Source organism: Pseudochaenichthys georgianus, chromosome 10 (genome assembly GCF_902827115.2).
Source record: "Pseudochaenichthys georgianus chromosome 10, fPseGeo1.2, whole genome shotgun sequence".
NCBI lineage: Eukaryota > Metazoa > Chordata > Actinopteri > Perciformes > Channichthyidae > Pseudochaenichthys > Pseudochaenichthys georgianus.
This window is the reverse complement of record NC_047512.1, coordinates 3,225,436-3,243,299: the sequence shown is the minus strand read 5'-3', so window position 1 is coordinate 3,243,299 and position 17,864 is coordinate 3,225,436. Positions and strand designations below refer to the sequence as shown.

Here is a 17,864-nt window from a genome sequence, read left to right as displayed (position 1 = left end):
TAGATCCTAAGAAACCGGCTGGCCCGGACAACGTAGAACCTTTCTTTTTAAAGATAGCTGCAGATTTTATTGCTCCACCTCTCACTACTCTTTTTAACCTCTCCCTCAGCACTAACACAATTCCAAAATTGTGGAAGTCAGCGTATGTCCTGCCTTTGCTAAAAGGAGGGGAGGCCACCTTATTAAATAACTATAGGCCAATCTCTAAATTGTCAGTTCTGGCTAAGGTTCTTGAACGCCTAGTGAGTGAACAGGTAAAGGAGTTTTTATGTACAAATGACATCCTGTCTAAACATCAGTCAGGCTTCAGAAAGCAACACAGCACCATCACTGCGACAATGAAAGTGGTGAATGATGTGGCGAGTATCTTAGATAATAAGCAGAGTTGTGCAGCTCTGTTTATTGACCTTTCAAAAGCGTTTGACACCGTCGATCATCACATTTTAAAGCAGAGGCTACTCAGTATTGGCATATCCAGCCTTGCAGTGGGTGGTTTGTAAACTACCTCTCTGAAAGGTCCCAATGTGTTCATTTTGATGGGCTGTCTTCTGAGTGGTTAAACATTACTAATGGTGTTCCCCAAGGTTCTGTTTTAGGTCCACTTTTATTCTCCATCTACATCAACAGTTTAGGTGAAAATGTGGATAAAGCTACTTTACATTTGTATGCGGATGATACCGTAATGTATTGTGCAGGTCCCTCCATTAAGGAGGCTGTTGTTAAATTACATGCTGTTTTTAACACTATTCAGACTCAGCTCTCTGAATTAAAGCTTATTTTCTAAAGCTAAAAAGACACCAGAGCCTGTTTTAGATATTGTAACTACGCAAGGAATAAAACTTGAAGTGGTTACCTGTTACAAATACCTTGGTATCTGGCTTGATGATTGTCTCACTTTTAAACTTCATGTCAATAACCTGCTAAAAAAGCTGAGGGTTAGGCTAGGTTTCTTTTTCAGAAACAAGTCCTGTTTCTCGCTTGAGGCCAGGAAAAGGCTCTGTGACCTTTTTACCTGTGCTGGACTATGGGGATCTGATGTATATGAATGCACCTGCCCATTGCCTGGTCAAGTTAGATGCTGCGTATCACAGCGCTCTGAGATTTGTGACAAACTGTAAAGCATTAACCCATCACTGTACCCTGTATGCAAGGGCTGGTTTGCTTTCACTAACTGTACGGAGGCTCAGTCACTGGTACATTTTGATATACAAAGCCATGTTAGGGAAACTTCCAACTTATATCTGCTCCCTGATCTCTCGGAGAATTGTAAGTGGCTACTGCCTGAGATCGAATGCAGTGGTTTTATTAAATGTGCCAACTGCTAGGACTGTCTTAGGGAAGACAGCTTTTAGATGCGCAGCTCCTCTGTCTTGAAATAGTCTGCAAATGAAATGGAAACTGAACAATCTGGTGCCACTAAATGTTTTTAAAGCTCGGTTGGATGCTACTCAATCGGAAGCTGTTGGTACCTGTTCAGGTGGATAGTTATTGTAAATTGTAATCCCTGTAATGATGCTGTGTGATGTCCTTTTGTTGTTCTATTTATGTTTTTATGTTTCATGTGGAACTACTTGAGCAGGTCTCCCTTGAAAAAGAGATCAATGATCTCAATGGGATTTATCTGTATAAATAAAGGTTTGAAATGAAAATTAAATTAAATTAAAAGAGGAGATGATATGAGGAAGGGGAGATGAGGTTGAGGAGTTGAGGATTAGAATAAGAGAGGCAGGGAGAGGAGATGAGGAAGAGGAGAGGATTAGAATAAGAGAGGCAGGGAGAGGACGGATGAGATGAAGGTAGGCGATGAAAAATATGAGGAGGAATGGAATAGAAATGGAAAGTCTGGCTCTGACCTTGCTTCAGTCTCTGAGGAAAAATAAAAATGTTTCGATGAACTGTCCCTTTAAAGACATCATAATCACAATGCTCGTCCGAGTCGCCCCCCTTGAGGTGTCAGTGGGAAATCATTTCTCAAAAATCTGACTTTTTCTCAAAATAATTTTTTTCTTCAAAAGTATGACTTTTTAAGAATAAAACTGAAATTGATTTTATTTCTCAACATTTTGACTTTTTCAGTAAAATCCTCGAAATCCAACTTTTTCAGATCAATTCAGAAATACGTATTTTGGTCAAAAATCAGTCTTTCAAAAGATTCAGACTTTTTCAGAAAAAAAAAGAAATTAGATATTTTTCCTCAAAATTCAGTTTTTCTGAAATTAATGACTTTTTCAGAGAATTTTTAAATCTGACTTTTTTAGAAAAATCGTTGCGAGCGTTATTCTGAGCCCATCACCGTGTTTCACCCTCATGGGGAGTGGAGGATAAACGTTACAAATTCATGAGTTTTTGCAATAAAGGATTTCTAAATCATTTTTTTGGTTGAACTGTCCCTTTAAAAACAGAAGAGATCGTTTCTATAGCAACCTAAACAAAGACATGCGGATGCTTTCAAATGTATTTATTCATTATATATATATATAGGAATAAAGAAATGAAAGGGAATGAAATTAAATTATTATTATTATTATTAAAATTAAAATATCAAACAGATTGACTGATGATTCTAAAATGGGTTTAAACAATTAGTTTGGTGGAAAATAATGATTTTATTTCCTAGAAATCGTTAGTTAGCACTAAATGAAAGTTGAAATTAGTCTTCTTTGGGAAGCTGCACATCATCTTCATCATCCTCATCTTCATCATCATAATGCTTATCCCCTTAAAGTGTCAAGTGGCAATTTTAACACATCAATTCTAGAATAAAAAAAAGAAATTGGTATTTAAAATTAAATTAAAACTGCAGACATTTACATATGCAACAAATGGATATATACACAAAGAGCTGGTTTGAATTCTTTATGAATAAGGCTTTTATATCAACAAGCCTTTTGTATACTGCCACATAACACTGGAGACGTCTGAACAGAAGCAGTGAGTCTGCGGTTAAACCCAGAATAACTAAAACGTGTCATTTATGTGTTTTATATTACATACATTACATTATAATACATGCAGAGCCTCTCTGTTCAATTAAAACCCAAAGAAAATAACATTTTCAAGGTTAGGTCTTTAAAAATGCATGCTGTTTAATAAAACAAACAACAAAGTGAGTCAGAAATGTTTGTAAATACATTAAAACACCCAAAAAAAAATGTGATCAAAAGAACCAGAAACACAGGAGAGCTCCGACATAAAGACGGTACGACTCGGTTCCTGAAGTCTGACTCCATTATTACTTTGTTTAGTGACGGTTCATTCTGCTAGGGTCGAGTATCAGGGAGATCTTACTGATTACAATCATCCATATTTATTTTTATTAAATCCTATGAATAATATATTTTCCCTTTTATCGTATTTTCGACTTCATCCAGATCTCAGGTTCCAGCATCACGTGATTTTTGGTGTCTTTTTGAGACTAGAAACATAAACCGTGTTGAACTGTAACTTTCCTTAATTATAATGTGTTGTACAAAAGATAAATCATTTAAAAGTTTTTTTAATATCACGAGGATTAGGAAAAAATGTGGGGGAAAAATTTGAAATACAAAATTCTGTTTTTTTCTTAAAGTTCTAACATTTTGTCCAAATTATAACATTCAAGACAATTAGACTTTTTTTCTCAAAATGTTCTTAAATTTAACTTTTGCAAAGTATGACTTTTCTGAAAAATTAAGAAATTTCTGAAAGTCAAATTTTCTGAAAAAGTAAAATTTCCTGACATTTTCTGGATTTTTTTTTTTAAAGTAAGTTTTTTGGAAATATTCAGAATAAACATTTTCTAGAATTTTCTGAAAAATTCAAATGTTCTGAAAAAGTCCAATTTGTAACACTTTAAGTACATTTTATGGAAAAAGTAAATGTTCCTGATTTTTTTCGGAAATTCTGGCTTTTTATTAAAGTTCTAACTTTTGGTCCAAATTATGACTTTTCAGACAAATTTGACTTTTTCAGAAACATTAAGAATTTAAAATGATGAGAAATGTCAAATCTCTAAATTATAAAAAAAAGATTATTTTCTTTGGTGAATGTTATTAACTTCCATTCTTTCAAGGACTATTGCAACACCTCGCTTCTGAATAATTCCCCAAAAAGCTCTTATTTTTTCCAATTAGTTCTTATTTAATGTAATGATACTCAACTCCATTATTCGCTAAAAATACAGATACTTGATTTAGAGTTTTCGTGAAGTGTCTAATGTCAAAGTAGCATGACGTTAATGAATAAGGCATAAATCAAAGTGCAACAACAAATGTTGATTTTCTTCTAAATGAGGTGGTGGTTAAAATATCTACAGAAAACTAAAGGTCAACAACTACTGTAATGTGGAAAGTGTTTGATAGTCCAGATTTAAATAAACAAATGTGTGGGGTAGTTTGATTAAACATTAATATATTCAAAATGATAGACTACCTCTTAAATACCTCTACCTAAAATCTCTCGAAGCTACCTGAAGGAATGAATTGATCATTATTATTACATTATTGTAAGTTTGCAGTACTTTCCAGGACTTTAAATTAAGTGTGGCAGTTTGTTACAGCAATGAAATCGAGTCAGAAAGCGATGAAAGGATGAAATATAAATCCTCACAGCTTCTTAAAAACGCGATAGATTAATGCAACAAAAAGCAGTGTCCACCATATCCAACAGCAGCAGCAAGTGGAAGGATAAAGTAAAATAAGAAATGTGCCCCAATATGTTTTCTAAATGTCTTTTTTCGGGTCATCACTGCACCATGAAGGAGGAAAACGTCTCGGTGCTTTTGAGTCCGTTTCGCTCTATGATCTTCTCGATGGCGATGTAAGTTCCCGCGATGAAGCCGGTGAGCCCGATGAGGCTAATGGCGGCGTTTTTTATGGTGACAAGAGGCGAAAGACCCTCCGTGTGGAAAGTGATGATCTGCAGGATGGGCGGGAAGATCAGTGCCAGAAAACTGCTGCTGACCGAACCGACCAATGAGATGACGAGGTCCAGCTCTGGGATCAGGATGGCAAGAGCACCTGGAAGAGAAGAGGAAAAGAGAGAATATTGTTCATAACTTTATCTCTGACTTTGTAGTGAAACTCAACGATACTCTAGGGTAAAAGTAGAGACGTCTCCGCAGAACCTATCTGTACTATAAAAAGTAAACATTTTCAGAAAGTAAAATGTTCAGTGTTATGACCTGGCTCAAAAGGCCACAACAAAGATGAGACTCAACGGTTAATAAAATATGTTTATTTAAGCAAGCAATTCAAATTAAGCAAATGAATTAAGTGTAAAACGAGTAAAGCATGAGGTGTGGACGTCAGTTCTATCAGTAGTGCAAATGCAGGGTGAGGGTTGCATGGACGTGTTTAGGCGCATTCACACTGCAGTACTTTCCCCACAAAGGTTCATGAGAACTTAGTTCATGAGAACTCTTTAGTTCTCATGAACTAAGTACAGATCGCGTTCACACCGGAATAAGATCCCTGAGGGAGGATTAGGCAAATGAAGCCGCTGACGTCACTTCTTCTTCTTCTTCTGCTTTGGGTTTACTGGCAGGCCGCAAACAACTTCACGGCGTATACTGCCACCCAAAGTCCCCGGCCGTAAGTCCCCGGAGTTGGGGAAGGCCTTCTGAGTAAATCGCCAGAACGCCGACACCTCCTCATCTCCACCACTCCCATGTTTTATTTTGTGTTGCCATAAGTTAGTCTCTCTGCGTTTCTGCGCTGGGCTAATTCTAATAATGCTAATGCTAATAATGCTAATGCGAGGATAATAAAACCTTTTGGGAGTTTTACGGGGCGTGGTTTGCAATCCGCCCAGCCAATCAGACACAGGAACCGTTTGCTCCCACGGAAGTACCTGCTCTCTAGCAGGGACGGAAAAGGGGGTGAAAAGGTTCTCATGAACTAATTTTAGTTCCGGCTCTTTTTGGTGTGAACGCAACATTTGGGAACTATATCGGAACTAAAGTGTGAAAAGTACTGCGGTGTGAACGCGCCTAATGTGTGAGGGTGTTGAGGTGCACAAAGTAAAGCAACTAAAGTAACAAACAGCATACTCAAAAGAACTGGGTGCCTGTAGGAAAAAGCAGAGCGAGGCAGAGAGGCTTTAAATAGCTCCAATACGTCCAGAACTCTGCTGCCAGCCTTCTCACCCACACCAAGCCATGGCACCATATCACCCCCACCCTCATCCACCTCCACTGGCTGCCGGTCAAGTCCCGGATTCAATACAAAACACTCATCCTCACGTGCAAGTCCCTCCATTCCCTCGCCCCCCAGTACTTATCGTACCTCCTCCATCCCTACACCCCTTCTCGGAGTCTGCGGTCCTCAGACAGGGGCCTGCTCTCCATCCCCCGCTCTCGCCTCCGAACTGTTGGTGACAGGGCATTCAGTGTTGCGGCCCCCACCCTCTGGAGTGCACTTCCTGCAGAGATCCGTAATGCTGCCTCCCTGGACATCTTCAAATCATCACTAAAAACACACCTGTTCACCCTTCGGGCCCTAGCCCTTTTCTGGTCCCCCGGCTTCCTTTATTTATTTATTCTTTGGTTTGCCCGTTGATTGTCTGTTTGTTTTGTTTGTCCACCATGTACAGCAGGGGTGCCCAACCTTTTTTGAACCGAGAGCTACTTTTGAAGTTGCCAGTCTGCCGAGATCTACCAGTCCAAATAGAGAGGCGTAGCCATTACTGACAGCCTACTACCAGGTACATACACACTTCTACTTTTATATAACTGACCTTTGTACGATTAATACCTCATAAAATACTGCAGATCCTTTATCTTACCTCTTTCTAATCTACACACATACAAGTATTTAACTGAAGTTACACAACAGTGTTGTTGATACAGAGTTGGAGTTTATTCACACGTCACTACAGTGGGAAATGTTTTCAGGAAACATTGAACAGTGCTGCCACATATACACAGGGAAAAAAGAAAATACTCTGAACCCTTTCTTTGCCATTATATAAAACAGTGTTGCTACTAGTGCTGCACGATTCTTGCTCAAATGTGAATCACGATTTTCCTCCATAAGAATTGAGATCACGATTCTCACACGATTCTCATCGTTTCAATGAAAATATGTATTTCACTCTTACTCTTAGACGTCACGTGAGTACAATGAATTTAAACAGACAACATTTGTCTCTCTTGTAACAAAAACATAACTTTGTCTTTAGTCTGTAGTTGCTGAATACTGAACAAACATTACTACATTCAAAATGTGGCACCTGGAGCCAATTATTGTGGCTTTAAACCAGGGGTGGGGAACCTCCGGCCCCCGGGCCGTATACGGCTCGCGAGACCATTTGGTACGGCCCTCGAGGTAATTTATAAACACACGCAAAAAAGAAAAAAAATTAAAGAAATCTAGACCGCAAAAAAAATGAAACAAGCGAGTGCCTGTTTTTCCTGGCCAAGGTCAGGGTCCTTGAACACAACACAAGTCTGTGTCATCACGTGGTCTGACAGGGATGCAGTTCTGACGGAGAGCACCAGAACGCGGCTCCGGGCCGGGACTTCACAAATTGCAGTACCCATAAGGAGCCATACACATGCCGCAGTTTTTGCGTGGCTGTGTCTTTAGTTGAAAGCCCAGTGGCGATCTGTTCATCTGTCATACTGATCATACAGTCAATAACTGTGTTGTTATCATTAGCATCTGGTTAGCTAGCTATGCTAACGAATATAAGAAGCTTTTTCTACAACCAGTGAGGTAAAGGCACATCTTTATATGATCATTATAGTTATAAAAACACAAGAAAATAAAGTAAACGGGTATAAAATACTATGTGACAGTAAACAAAAGTTCTTATTAATAAACAAGAATACAGTTTAAAAGGAGAGTGATTTGTAAAATATCCATAAAGAAAAAGAAAATCTGTTTACAGTTCTGTTTCATATGGATGTTGAGAGATGTATCCATAGATCTCTTAATGTTGCTCTCAAAGTGCACCAGATTGGTGCTTTTAACTTCAATATTTAAAAAATAAATCTTCCCGAGCGAGCATGGGACCCCCCTAGATGAGGTTAGGTCCTCCCCGACTTAAATCATGTTCACATGGATAGGAAACTAAATACATTTGCACACATCTTGTGTCCATATCTTTCTGTACAACCGTGCACGTGTATGCATACACGAGTCATGGCAAGATATCTGGATTAAGAGGTTGCTTTTTCTTTGCACAGCATGAAAGACAGGCCAAATGAATGGGCTGTGATTTTAGTATTTTTAAGCAGAGGTCAATCATTTGTACGGCCCTCGGAGGATGTTGAAAAAATTGAAATGGCCCTTGAGAGGAAAAAGGTTCCCCACCCCTGCTTTAACCAGACACCATCAACATCAAAGTGCTGGACTTAAATCCAAGTCTCAGTTTCTTGTAGCAAAAACATAGAGTAACTAAAATGAATTTGACAGCCAACTACTGTGGCTTTAAACAAAGTGCTTGACTTAAACTCAAGTCTCTCTGGTAACAAAACATACAGTAACTAAAATAAAGATATTGCTGCTGCCTGAGTGCTGAACATAAAAAATAGAATTTTTGCAGCTTTATAATAACAAAATGTAAACTTTGGAGTAGCACCTGTCCTCAGTGACAGGACACCCAACTACTGGACAACAACACCAACCTGTTTGTTACAGGGAGGAATGCACTTCAGTTACTCAAAATACCTCACCACAGTGCTGAATATAAAAACAAAACAGTCACAGCTTTAGAATAATAATATAAAAATAGCCTAGCCAGCTAGCACCCAGTTCAACTACTGCACTTAAAGGTTCTTGTACTGAAAAAACATAAACTTAAACAAAGTGCTAGACTCCACTGAGTAGTAATGTCACTGAATCAAAAGGATTAACTTAAATACTGCAGTCAGTACTGAATATAAAAACGGAACGGAACATAAAGTTACAGCTTCAGAATAAATGTAAATAAAGCCAAGCTGCCTAGCTACTAGCACAGTCCATCTACTTTTTTCGGCACAAGCACAACTTCCCTCTCACTCTCGCCAGAGTCGCCACCGGGATTTTCATCGGTGTTGTTGTCATTGTCCTCGACCTCCTGGTCACTCATTTCTGTTTTTCCTGTACTACTAGTCGCTCTCGTCACTCTTTGCTAATCAGTGCTAATGCTAACGCTTCTGTAAACATACTGCCGGCTCCTGCCCTCACGTGCTGCAGTCAGTGAGTGTTGCCAGGTATACTTATTATAAGCCACATTGGGCTTATCTTTCTGTGAAGTTGCTTGGTAGTAAGTAATAATGGTTGTTGCGGTTGTGAGCTTGTAGATAGGTTATTTTCAAATAGCCGACCCGACATATATAGGTTTACAGTGCTCATGTTCTTTTGCGCTTGTTTTCATAGACCTGGTTGCTTATTCCTTCCGCAAAAACTGGCAACACGAGTGGCTATACAGTTAAATCGACCGGACTTCTTTCTGAAGATGTGAGCGTCCTTAACCAATAAGTCCTTGACAGCGGTCTGTCTGTTCGGTATTAACAACGTGCCACGTGTTCTGAATTGACCAATCAGAATCGAGTATTCAACTAAGCCATGTAATAAATTGCACTAACAGTATGCACAACTTAATGTATAACAATTATAACTTATAACTTAACTCCCACTGTACATTTATATTCAATTTAATATTGAATAATCCATTTCTTGCACAATAATATCCAGCATTATATTTGTTACTGTAAATTTGTATTTCCACATGTATATTTTCCACATTTTTTAAACTATTTAATGCTATTCTAGTTCAGAAATATTTTGTATTGTTTATTTGTAGTATTTTAACTTATCTTATGTACATTGCCTTGTCTTTTTATATGTTAAAAATGTATTCGCTCCCACATAACTTGAGCCCTGCACTTACATGTGAAGAGGACGAGGACGGTGCGCAGCAACATGTCCACAGGTCGCTCCCATCTCACCGACACACGAGCCAACACAGGGGGGATGAGGATCTCCGCAGGGACGTAGAACTGCAGGGCGAAAGTGATGAAGATACCGAAAGAGTAGAGAAGTTTCACCCCCTGGTAGGTCCTGGGAAAAGAGCAGAGAAATAGTCAAATAAACGAGACTTATGTGGCAGAAAAATCAGCTTCTTCTGTGAAACAAGCTCCTAAATGTTTTTCAGCAGGCATGAAACCCTCACCACGTTTAACGAGGACATATTATTAAAATGTTCAGGTGTATATCAGTATGTAGTGTCTCTACTTTAAAGAGTCCTCTCCTGCTGATGTTCAGGTGTATATCAGTATGTAGTGTCTCTACTTTGAAGAGTCCTCTCCTGCTGATGTTCAGGTGCATATCAGTATGTAGTGTCTCTACTTTAAAGAGTCCTCACCTGCTGATGTTCAGGTGTATATCAGTATGTAGTGTCTCTACTTTAAAGAGTCCTCCCCTGCTGATGTTCAGGTGTATATCAGTATGTAGTGTCTCTACTTTAAAGAGTCCTCTCCAGCTGATGTTCAGGTGTATATCAGTATGTAGTGTCTCTACTTTAAAGAGTCCTCCCCTGCTGATGTTCAGGTGTATATCAGTATGTAGTGTCTCTACTTTAAAGAGTCCTCTCCTGCTGATGTTCAGGTGTATACCAGTATGTAGTGTCTCTACTTTAAAGAGTCCTCTCCTGCTGATGTTCAGGTGTATATCAGTATGTAGTGTCTCTACTTTAAAGAGTCCTCTCCTGCTGATGTTCAGGTGTATATCAGTATGTAGTGTTTCTACTTTAAAGAGTCCTCTCCTGCTGATGTTCAGGTGTATATCAGTATGTAGTGTCTCTACTTTAAAGAGTCCTCTCCTGCTGATGTTCAGGTGTATATCAGTATGTAGTGTCTCTACTTTAAAGAGTCCTCTCCTGCTGATGTTCAGGTGTATATCAGTATGTAGTGTCTACTTTAAAGAGTCCTCTCCTGCTGATGTTCAGGTGTATATCAGTATGTAGTGTCTCTACTTTAAAGAGTCCTCTCCTGCTGATGTTCAGGTGTATATCAGTATGTAGTGTCTCTACTTTAAAGAGTCCTCTCCTGCTGATGTTCAGGTGTATATCAGTATGTAGTGTCTCTACTTTAAATAGTCCTCTCCTGCTGATGTTCTCCTGTAGTGTGTTATATATGTTGTAGTGCATGTAAATGGTCTGCAAAGGCTATAATCTGTATTATAAAACGGACAAGTCAAATCAAGCAATCTGATTGGTTCTTAGCCGTGATATACTGAGCGTATACCACGGGTAGAATTGTAAATTACTTTTCACAACAAATCAGTATCTCTCCGCGTCTGAGAAAAACAGTATACCGTTGGGCTGAAAAGCAAACTGCAGTTTGCTTTTCATACTGGAACAAGAAAGCAGCGGAGAAGTAACGGGGCAGAAACCCTCCTTTTTACGCAGCGGTCCAGACATAGACATCAAACGGCAAAATATAAGTGTGCAGTTCCTTTGGCATTAGGGCAGGGATATCTAGATACTTCCCAAGGTTTGACATAATGAATTGTGCTACTTTTAAAGCACGCAACGATTTTTTCAAATCTGTAATCAGAGAGGTCCGCAAAAACACTATCAACCAATCAGATTGCTTGATTTGACTTGTCAGTTTTATAAATATATTTACATTTCTTCCGTTACGAAACAAACTTACAAAGCATAAGATGGAAACATTTAAGATTAACTTGGACCTCCGGGGGGCCTCACTATGGAGGAGTGGATTGAGGAGTGCCTATCTCCAGAGAAAAAAAGCACCTAAACGACGACATGCAGAGCTACGTGAAGAGCAGGTAGACCAACTGGAGAAGTAGCACCATTCAAAAGCTTTCTGATGCGGGTCTTGAAACAAAACAGAGAAATGATGACCGTTAGTGGCCACAGGTGCGAAAGCTCTCTCCAGAGCTGCTGGAAGCCGAATCTCGGGGACCGGAGAAAGTGGAGCAATATTCTCACCACGCCAAGCAACAGCCTAGAACAACCTCAACAAGTAACCACGTGAGCCATGCTACTGATCCTGGACAGGTTTTCAGTGGGTGCACAATAAACGGCAACAAACAAATGAATGTAAATAAATAGCCAAATAATCGATCAACGCTCTCTGTCTAATATGTTCGCTAGCTGTTAGTGTTGTTGCATAGCAACCGCCTCGCACTATGTTTCGTGCAGAAGGCAACGGAGGGACTATTTTATTTTGAACATCATTATTTACTAATAAAAACTATTTAAATTAGAGTGTGTATTTTCCTTTCATATTGCCACACTTGGTAACCGTTTTATAAAAGCAATAGCTCACTTCAGGCCGTGATATATGCTCATTATATCACAGCTAATGGGGTTGTCGACCCTCCGCGTCGGGCCGAACCACGCCCCTTAGCTGTGATATAATGAGCATATACCACGGCCTGTCGTGAGCTATTGCTTAATTGTATGTGTAAAATCCACGTCTCTGTGTAATCTGTTGCTGTTTCTTTGTACCGTTTCTGATTCTGATTTTATGTAAAGCGTCTTAATACAAATGTAATGTATTGTTATTATTATTATTATAACAGCGAGTCTGTAAATCCACACAGTATTGGTGAAAGGAAACAACTGAATCAACTCGTTTTTCCCTGCTCTACGAAGCAAGAATGACATTGAATTGAATTGAATTGACATCTTTTAGATTGTTGCTTTTATTTCTTTTAAATTGTCTATTGTTTTTACTTGTTCTGGTTTTATGGTGTGAGCAGAGCTGAGTCATTTTTTTGTTTGTTTATTTGACTGTACAGCACTGGTCTGGAGCAGGGGTGCCCAAACTACGGCCCGGGGCCCAAATGCGGCCTGCGGACCATTTTGAAATCGGCCCTCAGCAAATAAAAAAAAGTGTAATGGAATACGGCCCACAAATGAAACTTGTGCTCGTCTTATATTGTACTTCTTAAATATAAATGTAAACATATATTACACAGTAGTATTCATGTGTTAATGAGACCACTTTTCAAATAAATTCTGTCAATTAAAGTTGGGAAAAATGTCAAACAAATCTTAGTTGATTAGAAAAAAGCACAATAACTTATTTCCATAACAAGCTTGAAATCTACCCTTCATATTTCCTCTTTTATGATCAATCTGAAGCTTCGGTTTTAAGGGATGAGCTGCCAACACGTCTTATAACTAAATAAAGTAAACCCTCTGGACAGCTTGGATTTAGGCTGTTGGGTTTCTTAAAGCATTTTCAAGTATTAAGCATCATTGACCTACATTTGATTGATTTTTCCAATTTATAAATGAACCTATGAGGCGATAAATCTCTAGTAAGTGGCCCAGCCCTTCGTATATTTTTCTGGATGTGGCCCTCGGTGAAAAAAGTGTATAAATAAAGCTGTATTATTATTATTATCTTACCAGCAGTTTGGCAGGTTGAGGGTGATGCTTCCTCCAATGGTGTCTCCAAAGCACAAATACCCGATGGTGCCGAGGGTGATGTAGAGGAAGGTGACGATGCCCATCCCCAAATATAAAACAGGGATGAAGCTCTGAGGCCGGTTCATCTTGTTCTCCAGAGGAAGAACCTGCACACACACACAAAAAGACAATAATAATAATATAAACGTCTCCAAACAGGATGTGATGGATTAATACCAAAGACAAACGCACTGTAAATAAGAAAAATGGCCAAATGTAAAGCATGGTTTAAGGATCAATTTGCAGGGGAGAGAAAAGTCTTAAGATAAGATAATGTACTTTATTAATCCCAATAGAGGAAAAATGTTTGTTGCATTGCACATAATAACACGTTAAAAGAGTAGTAATAAACTATTCTAAAATATAAACATTTCAAACCAGGATGTTATGGATTAATATCGTTTCATGGACTTTATAATGAAGACTACATGTATGTTGACTGAGCAGACAGAATGGAAATAAGGGGGAGTGATTGTAATACCAGGAAGAAATGCAATCTCAAAGATATTGAAGTGACTGTTATTTTGTATATATTGTTGATTGTTGAGCATTTAGGTCTTAATGTGTGCATATCAGTGGCGAACCGTGTCTATCACAACTGGACCCCCCCCCCGGCGTTATAATGTCCGTCTTTTCACTGAATTGTCGTCTTGAAAAGGGTACTCACAACAATTCAGCAACAACTTCATCTCCACCTGTTGCACTTGTCATTTCAACGTTAAAAACAATAAAACGGCATGAATTGCTTCGTCGCATTCATAGATCCTCTGTCTCGAGCCAGTTAACGAGCGGGCCTTCTAGAATACCCTGGAAGTGAGGGGAACTCTGAAAGAATACGCCCATTGGCTACAAATCAATATATGATTGGTTGATCAAACTGTCAGTCCAAACGTACGCTCTCATTCAGTGCAACGGCCAGGGCCTTCGATCAAGGATGTAGAATACCTTGTTGAAGGATATTCTACCCAGAGACCCAGAACAAGATCTGATTGGTTGCTTTCTTTTCTAACATAAAACCATTACATTTTATTTATATAATTAAATTGATTTTTTGTTTGTTTTATCTGAGTGTTCCAGGGTATTATCTGAATACCTTGAAGGCCCTGACGGTTTGCCACTGGTGCATATGTATAATATATATGTATGGGTCTGTTGATTGCGTATATATAGGTACCGTACTTTTCGGACTATAAGCCGTGACTTTTTCCCCCATTTTTGTTGTACAGCTAACGGCCACTAGGGAACCTCCTAAATCTATGGATTGTACAGGTAAAATTAACCACCTTTAACGCTATGGGCTCTATGACCAGGCCGCGCCCGCCACCTTTACGCAGCGAGCTCCAGCAGGAAAAGCTGGAGGCCGGAAAAGAGTGAGACAGGTAGCGCCAAAGTAAAAGTGGAACCGAGAGACAGAACGAGAGCAAGACAGACGGACAATTTAGCTGCTGCGGCTTATATGCAGGTGCGCTTTATAGTCCGAAAAATACGGTAGATAGACTTTATTTGATGTGGCCCGCAAGAGCTTGGAAAGAATATAATACGTTTACATGCCACTTTACAGAAGCACGTTGCCAATAAACTACATGTCCCACAATGCATCTCATTTTGTAACATTCTCACTGAAGAGACTTGCAATTATTTGCCCTTGACTTCTGCTTCCAGACGTAGTTAATTATGAAGTTATTACCCTATCTGATAATAATCCAATGCAGAGGCAATGATGTCATATAATACATAATTTAATATATATTATAGATTGATATACGTATATTTATAAAGTCTTAAAGTTACAACCGGCACATTGACTGCACCTTAATGCTTATGTGGCCCGCAATTAAATTGAATTTGACACCCCTGAGATAAGGTATCCGGATTCACACTTTACGTTAATACAGAATGTAAATGTGCTTTTGTTAACGTACCACTCCGATTCCCTCGAAGGCGAAGACGGCCGTCCCGAAGAAGAGAGGATAGTCTTTGAGTCTTCCAACTTTAGGGAGGTCGATGGGGTACTGGATGTTCTACAGGGAGAAAACGAGGAAAATAAAGAATATTTAATTTACATGTTTGCAAAAGCAATATCATATTATATGATAGACTCTTCTCTGACTGGCTGATTGGCAGTATACGCTGTGAAGTGGTTTGCGGCCTGCCAGTAAACCCAAAGCAGAAGAAGAAAAAGTGACGTCAGCGGCTTCATTTGCCTAATCCTCCCTCAGGGATTTATTCCGGTGTGAACGCGATCTACGAGGACAGTTCCAGGGACTAACGAGTTCGGCAGGACTAAGTACTGGGAACTAAGTACGGCAAAGTAAAATCTTCTCTGAATGGATGAAGGTATAACAGTGGAGAAGGGTCCTTCTTTCCTGCATCGGTCAGACTCAGAGAAAGTTTATATTTATACTTTACTTGTATGCTGACTTCCTGGATTGCAAGATAAATATTTATATCGTCACAACAATTGCAGCGCCCGCAGATTAAGAATGAAATGCTGTTTTTATTGCTATCACACAATGAAATGGCTCCTGTGTGGATCTTATGTGTGGCGACTTGCAAAATCTGTCCAGGGACTAGAGATGAAAAATAGCCTCTTTGTTGACTCTGAAACATTTACAGAAATGTTGATGAATGAATGAATATATAAATAAAAAGAAAACGCTAAAAGTAGAAACGTTTTCGCAGAACCGATCCATACGAGGAGATATAAGCAACATTTTCTGAATTATTTCTGAAGTCAATTTTTTTTCTGAAATGTTCCGAAGTCACATTTTCAGATATTTTTTGAGGAAGACAGATTTTCATTTTTTTCCCGATATTTCAGAAAAATTCTAATTTTATTCCCGAAAAATTTAAATTGTGTCCACATTTTTTGATATCTTCTGAAAAAGTCAAGTTTTTAGATTTTTGCGGAAAACGTCAAATTTTCTTAACATTTCGGAAAAAGTCACAATTTTGACAAAAAGATAGCACTTTAGGAAAAAGCCAGAATTTTGGTGGGTAAAGTCATATTTTCTGAAAATTTGATTTTTGAGGATTCTACTGAAAAATAATCGAATTTCTGAATGATTCTGACTTGAGAATAGATTCAGATAAATTCCCTGCTTCTGAGAGTAGAGATGAAATGCTGTGTTCACCGTGAGCGGGTAGAAGTAGAAGAGGATGAATAAACATTAAAAGACATCAAAAAGTTAATTTTTACATAATAGGAGACCTTTAATCTCAATGAGACTTTTACCTGGTTAAATAAAGGATATATAAATGCTTTGTTCACCGTGAGCGAGTAGAAGTAGATGAGGATGAGGCTGGCAGTCATCAGTATGTTGGCCACCAGAGAGAGAGGAGCCAGGTATTTGAGGTCGGGGACGAACACCAGCAGCACGATGGCAGGAAGGAAGCACAGCATGTAGAGGCGAGAGTCAAAGCTCGGCACCAGCACCTGCGTCTGGTTGGTGTAATTCATGTGGCAGTTAAAGCTGGTGGTGTTCGCTGCTTCCACCACCTGGGAGAAGAGAGAGAGAAGGGTTAACGAAAGAGAGAAGGAAGGGAAATGATTCTGCTGAGGCACGAAGTGTTTTTCACATTTCATATGCCTTTTGAGGGATTCAGTTCTTCGTTATTTTGCTATTAAGTAGTTTAAATCTGATCTGATTTGTTTAATACACATTTATTTAGCATAAGGAGGGAAATAAACATTCAATTTAAGATCGACACATCTAGAAATGAATGTTCTCTCTAGAAAAGAACGGGATGGAAAACTGTAATCTGAGAAGACACTAAAGTTGTCGGATAAATGTCAAGAAGTAACAGTATATGCATTACAAAATGTACCTCTGAGCAGGGTTTCCGTTAGCCGGTAATTACCGGTTTTTAGCTGGTAAAATTTATAAAAAACCGGTAAATTCAAAACCTGACGGTCAAAATGTCTGGTAATAATTAGGGAGGCTCCGATCGATCGGCCGCCGGTCATTATCGGCCGATATTCACTCTTAATAGTTTGATCGGTGCTCTCTATGAAGGCCGATCAGGAGAGCTGGATCTGATCGATATGGACATAAACGCGAGTGAAGTGTAACCGGAGCGAGAGAGAGATCAGATCAGCTGCTGAGTCTGACCGAGACACGCAGCTCTGCAGGATCACCTGAAGCCCCGCCCTCTGTTTAGCGAGCTGCAGGAGCTGCAGGAGAAACTGCTGTCAGGAGAGAGAGAGGGAGGGAGAGGATCCGTTTCTCCCGTGTTATTATTCAAAGTTGATGTAAACTTCTGAATAATGTACGTTATCTACTACAAGTAGTTTGTTTGAATGTAATAATGATGTTGTTTGTTGTTTGTGGAATCATTTATTGAAAAATGAATCTGAATTTTTCGATCTGTTACGATTATAAACTGAAGCAATATAAAAATGAGCCCGTGAACTGAGTTTTAAACTGAAGCATATCTGCTCATAGTCCGGTAAT

The 17,864-nt window shown here is 39.0% G+C and overlaps 1 protein-coding gene across 2 annotated transcripts in view; it reads right to left on the bottom strand.

Moving 5' to 3' along the window:
- Window positions 1-2,843: 2,843 nt before the first annotated feature.
- slc36a1 (solute carrier family 36 member 1) overlaps window positions 2,844-17,864 on the bottom strand; it is a 59,779-nt gene continuing 44,758 nt past the window's right edge. For both annotated transcript variants that reach the window (XM_034092669.2, XM_034092670.2), the window contains exons 7-11: window positions 16,682-16,909; window positions 15,333-15,431; window positions 13,351-13,517; window positions 9,856-10,025; window positions 2,844-4,997 (exon numbers count right to left, since the gene is read on the bottom strand). In XM_034092669.2, coding sequence (XP_033948560.1) covers window positions 4,723-4,997; window positions 9,856-10,025; window positions 13,351-13,517; window positions 15,333-15,431; window positions 16,682-16,909 — 939 coding nt within the window. In that variant the 3' untranslated portion in view covers window positions 2,844-4,722. The remainder of the gene's footprint in view (window positions 4,998-9,855; window positions 10,026-13,350; window positions 13,518-15,332; window positions 15,432-16,681; window positions 16,910-17,864) is intronic.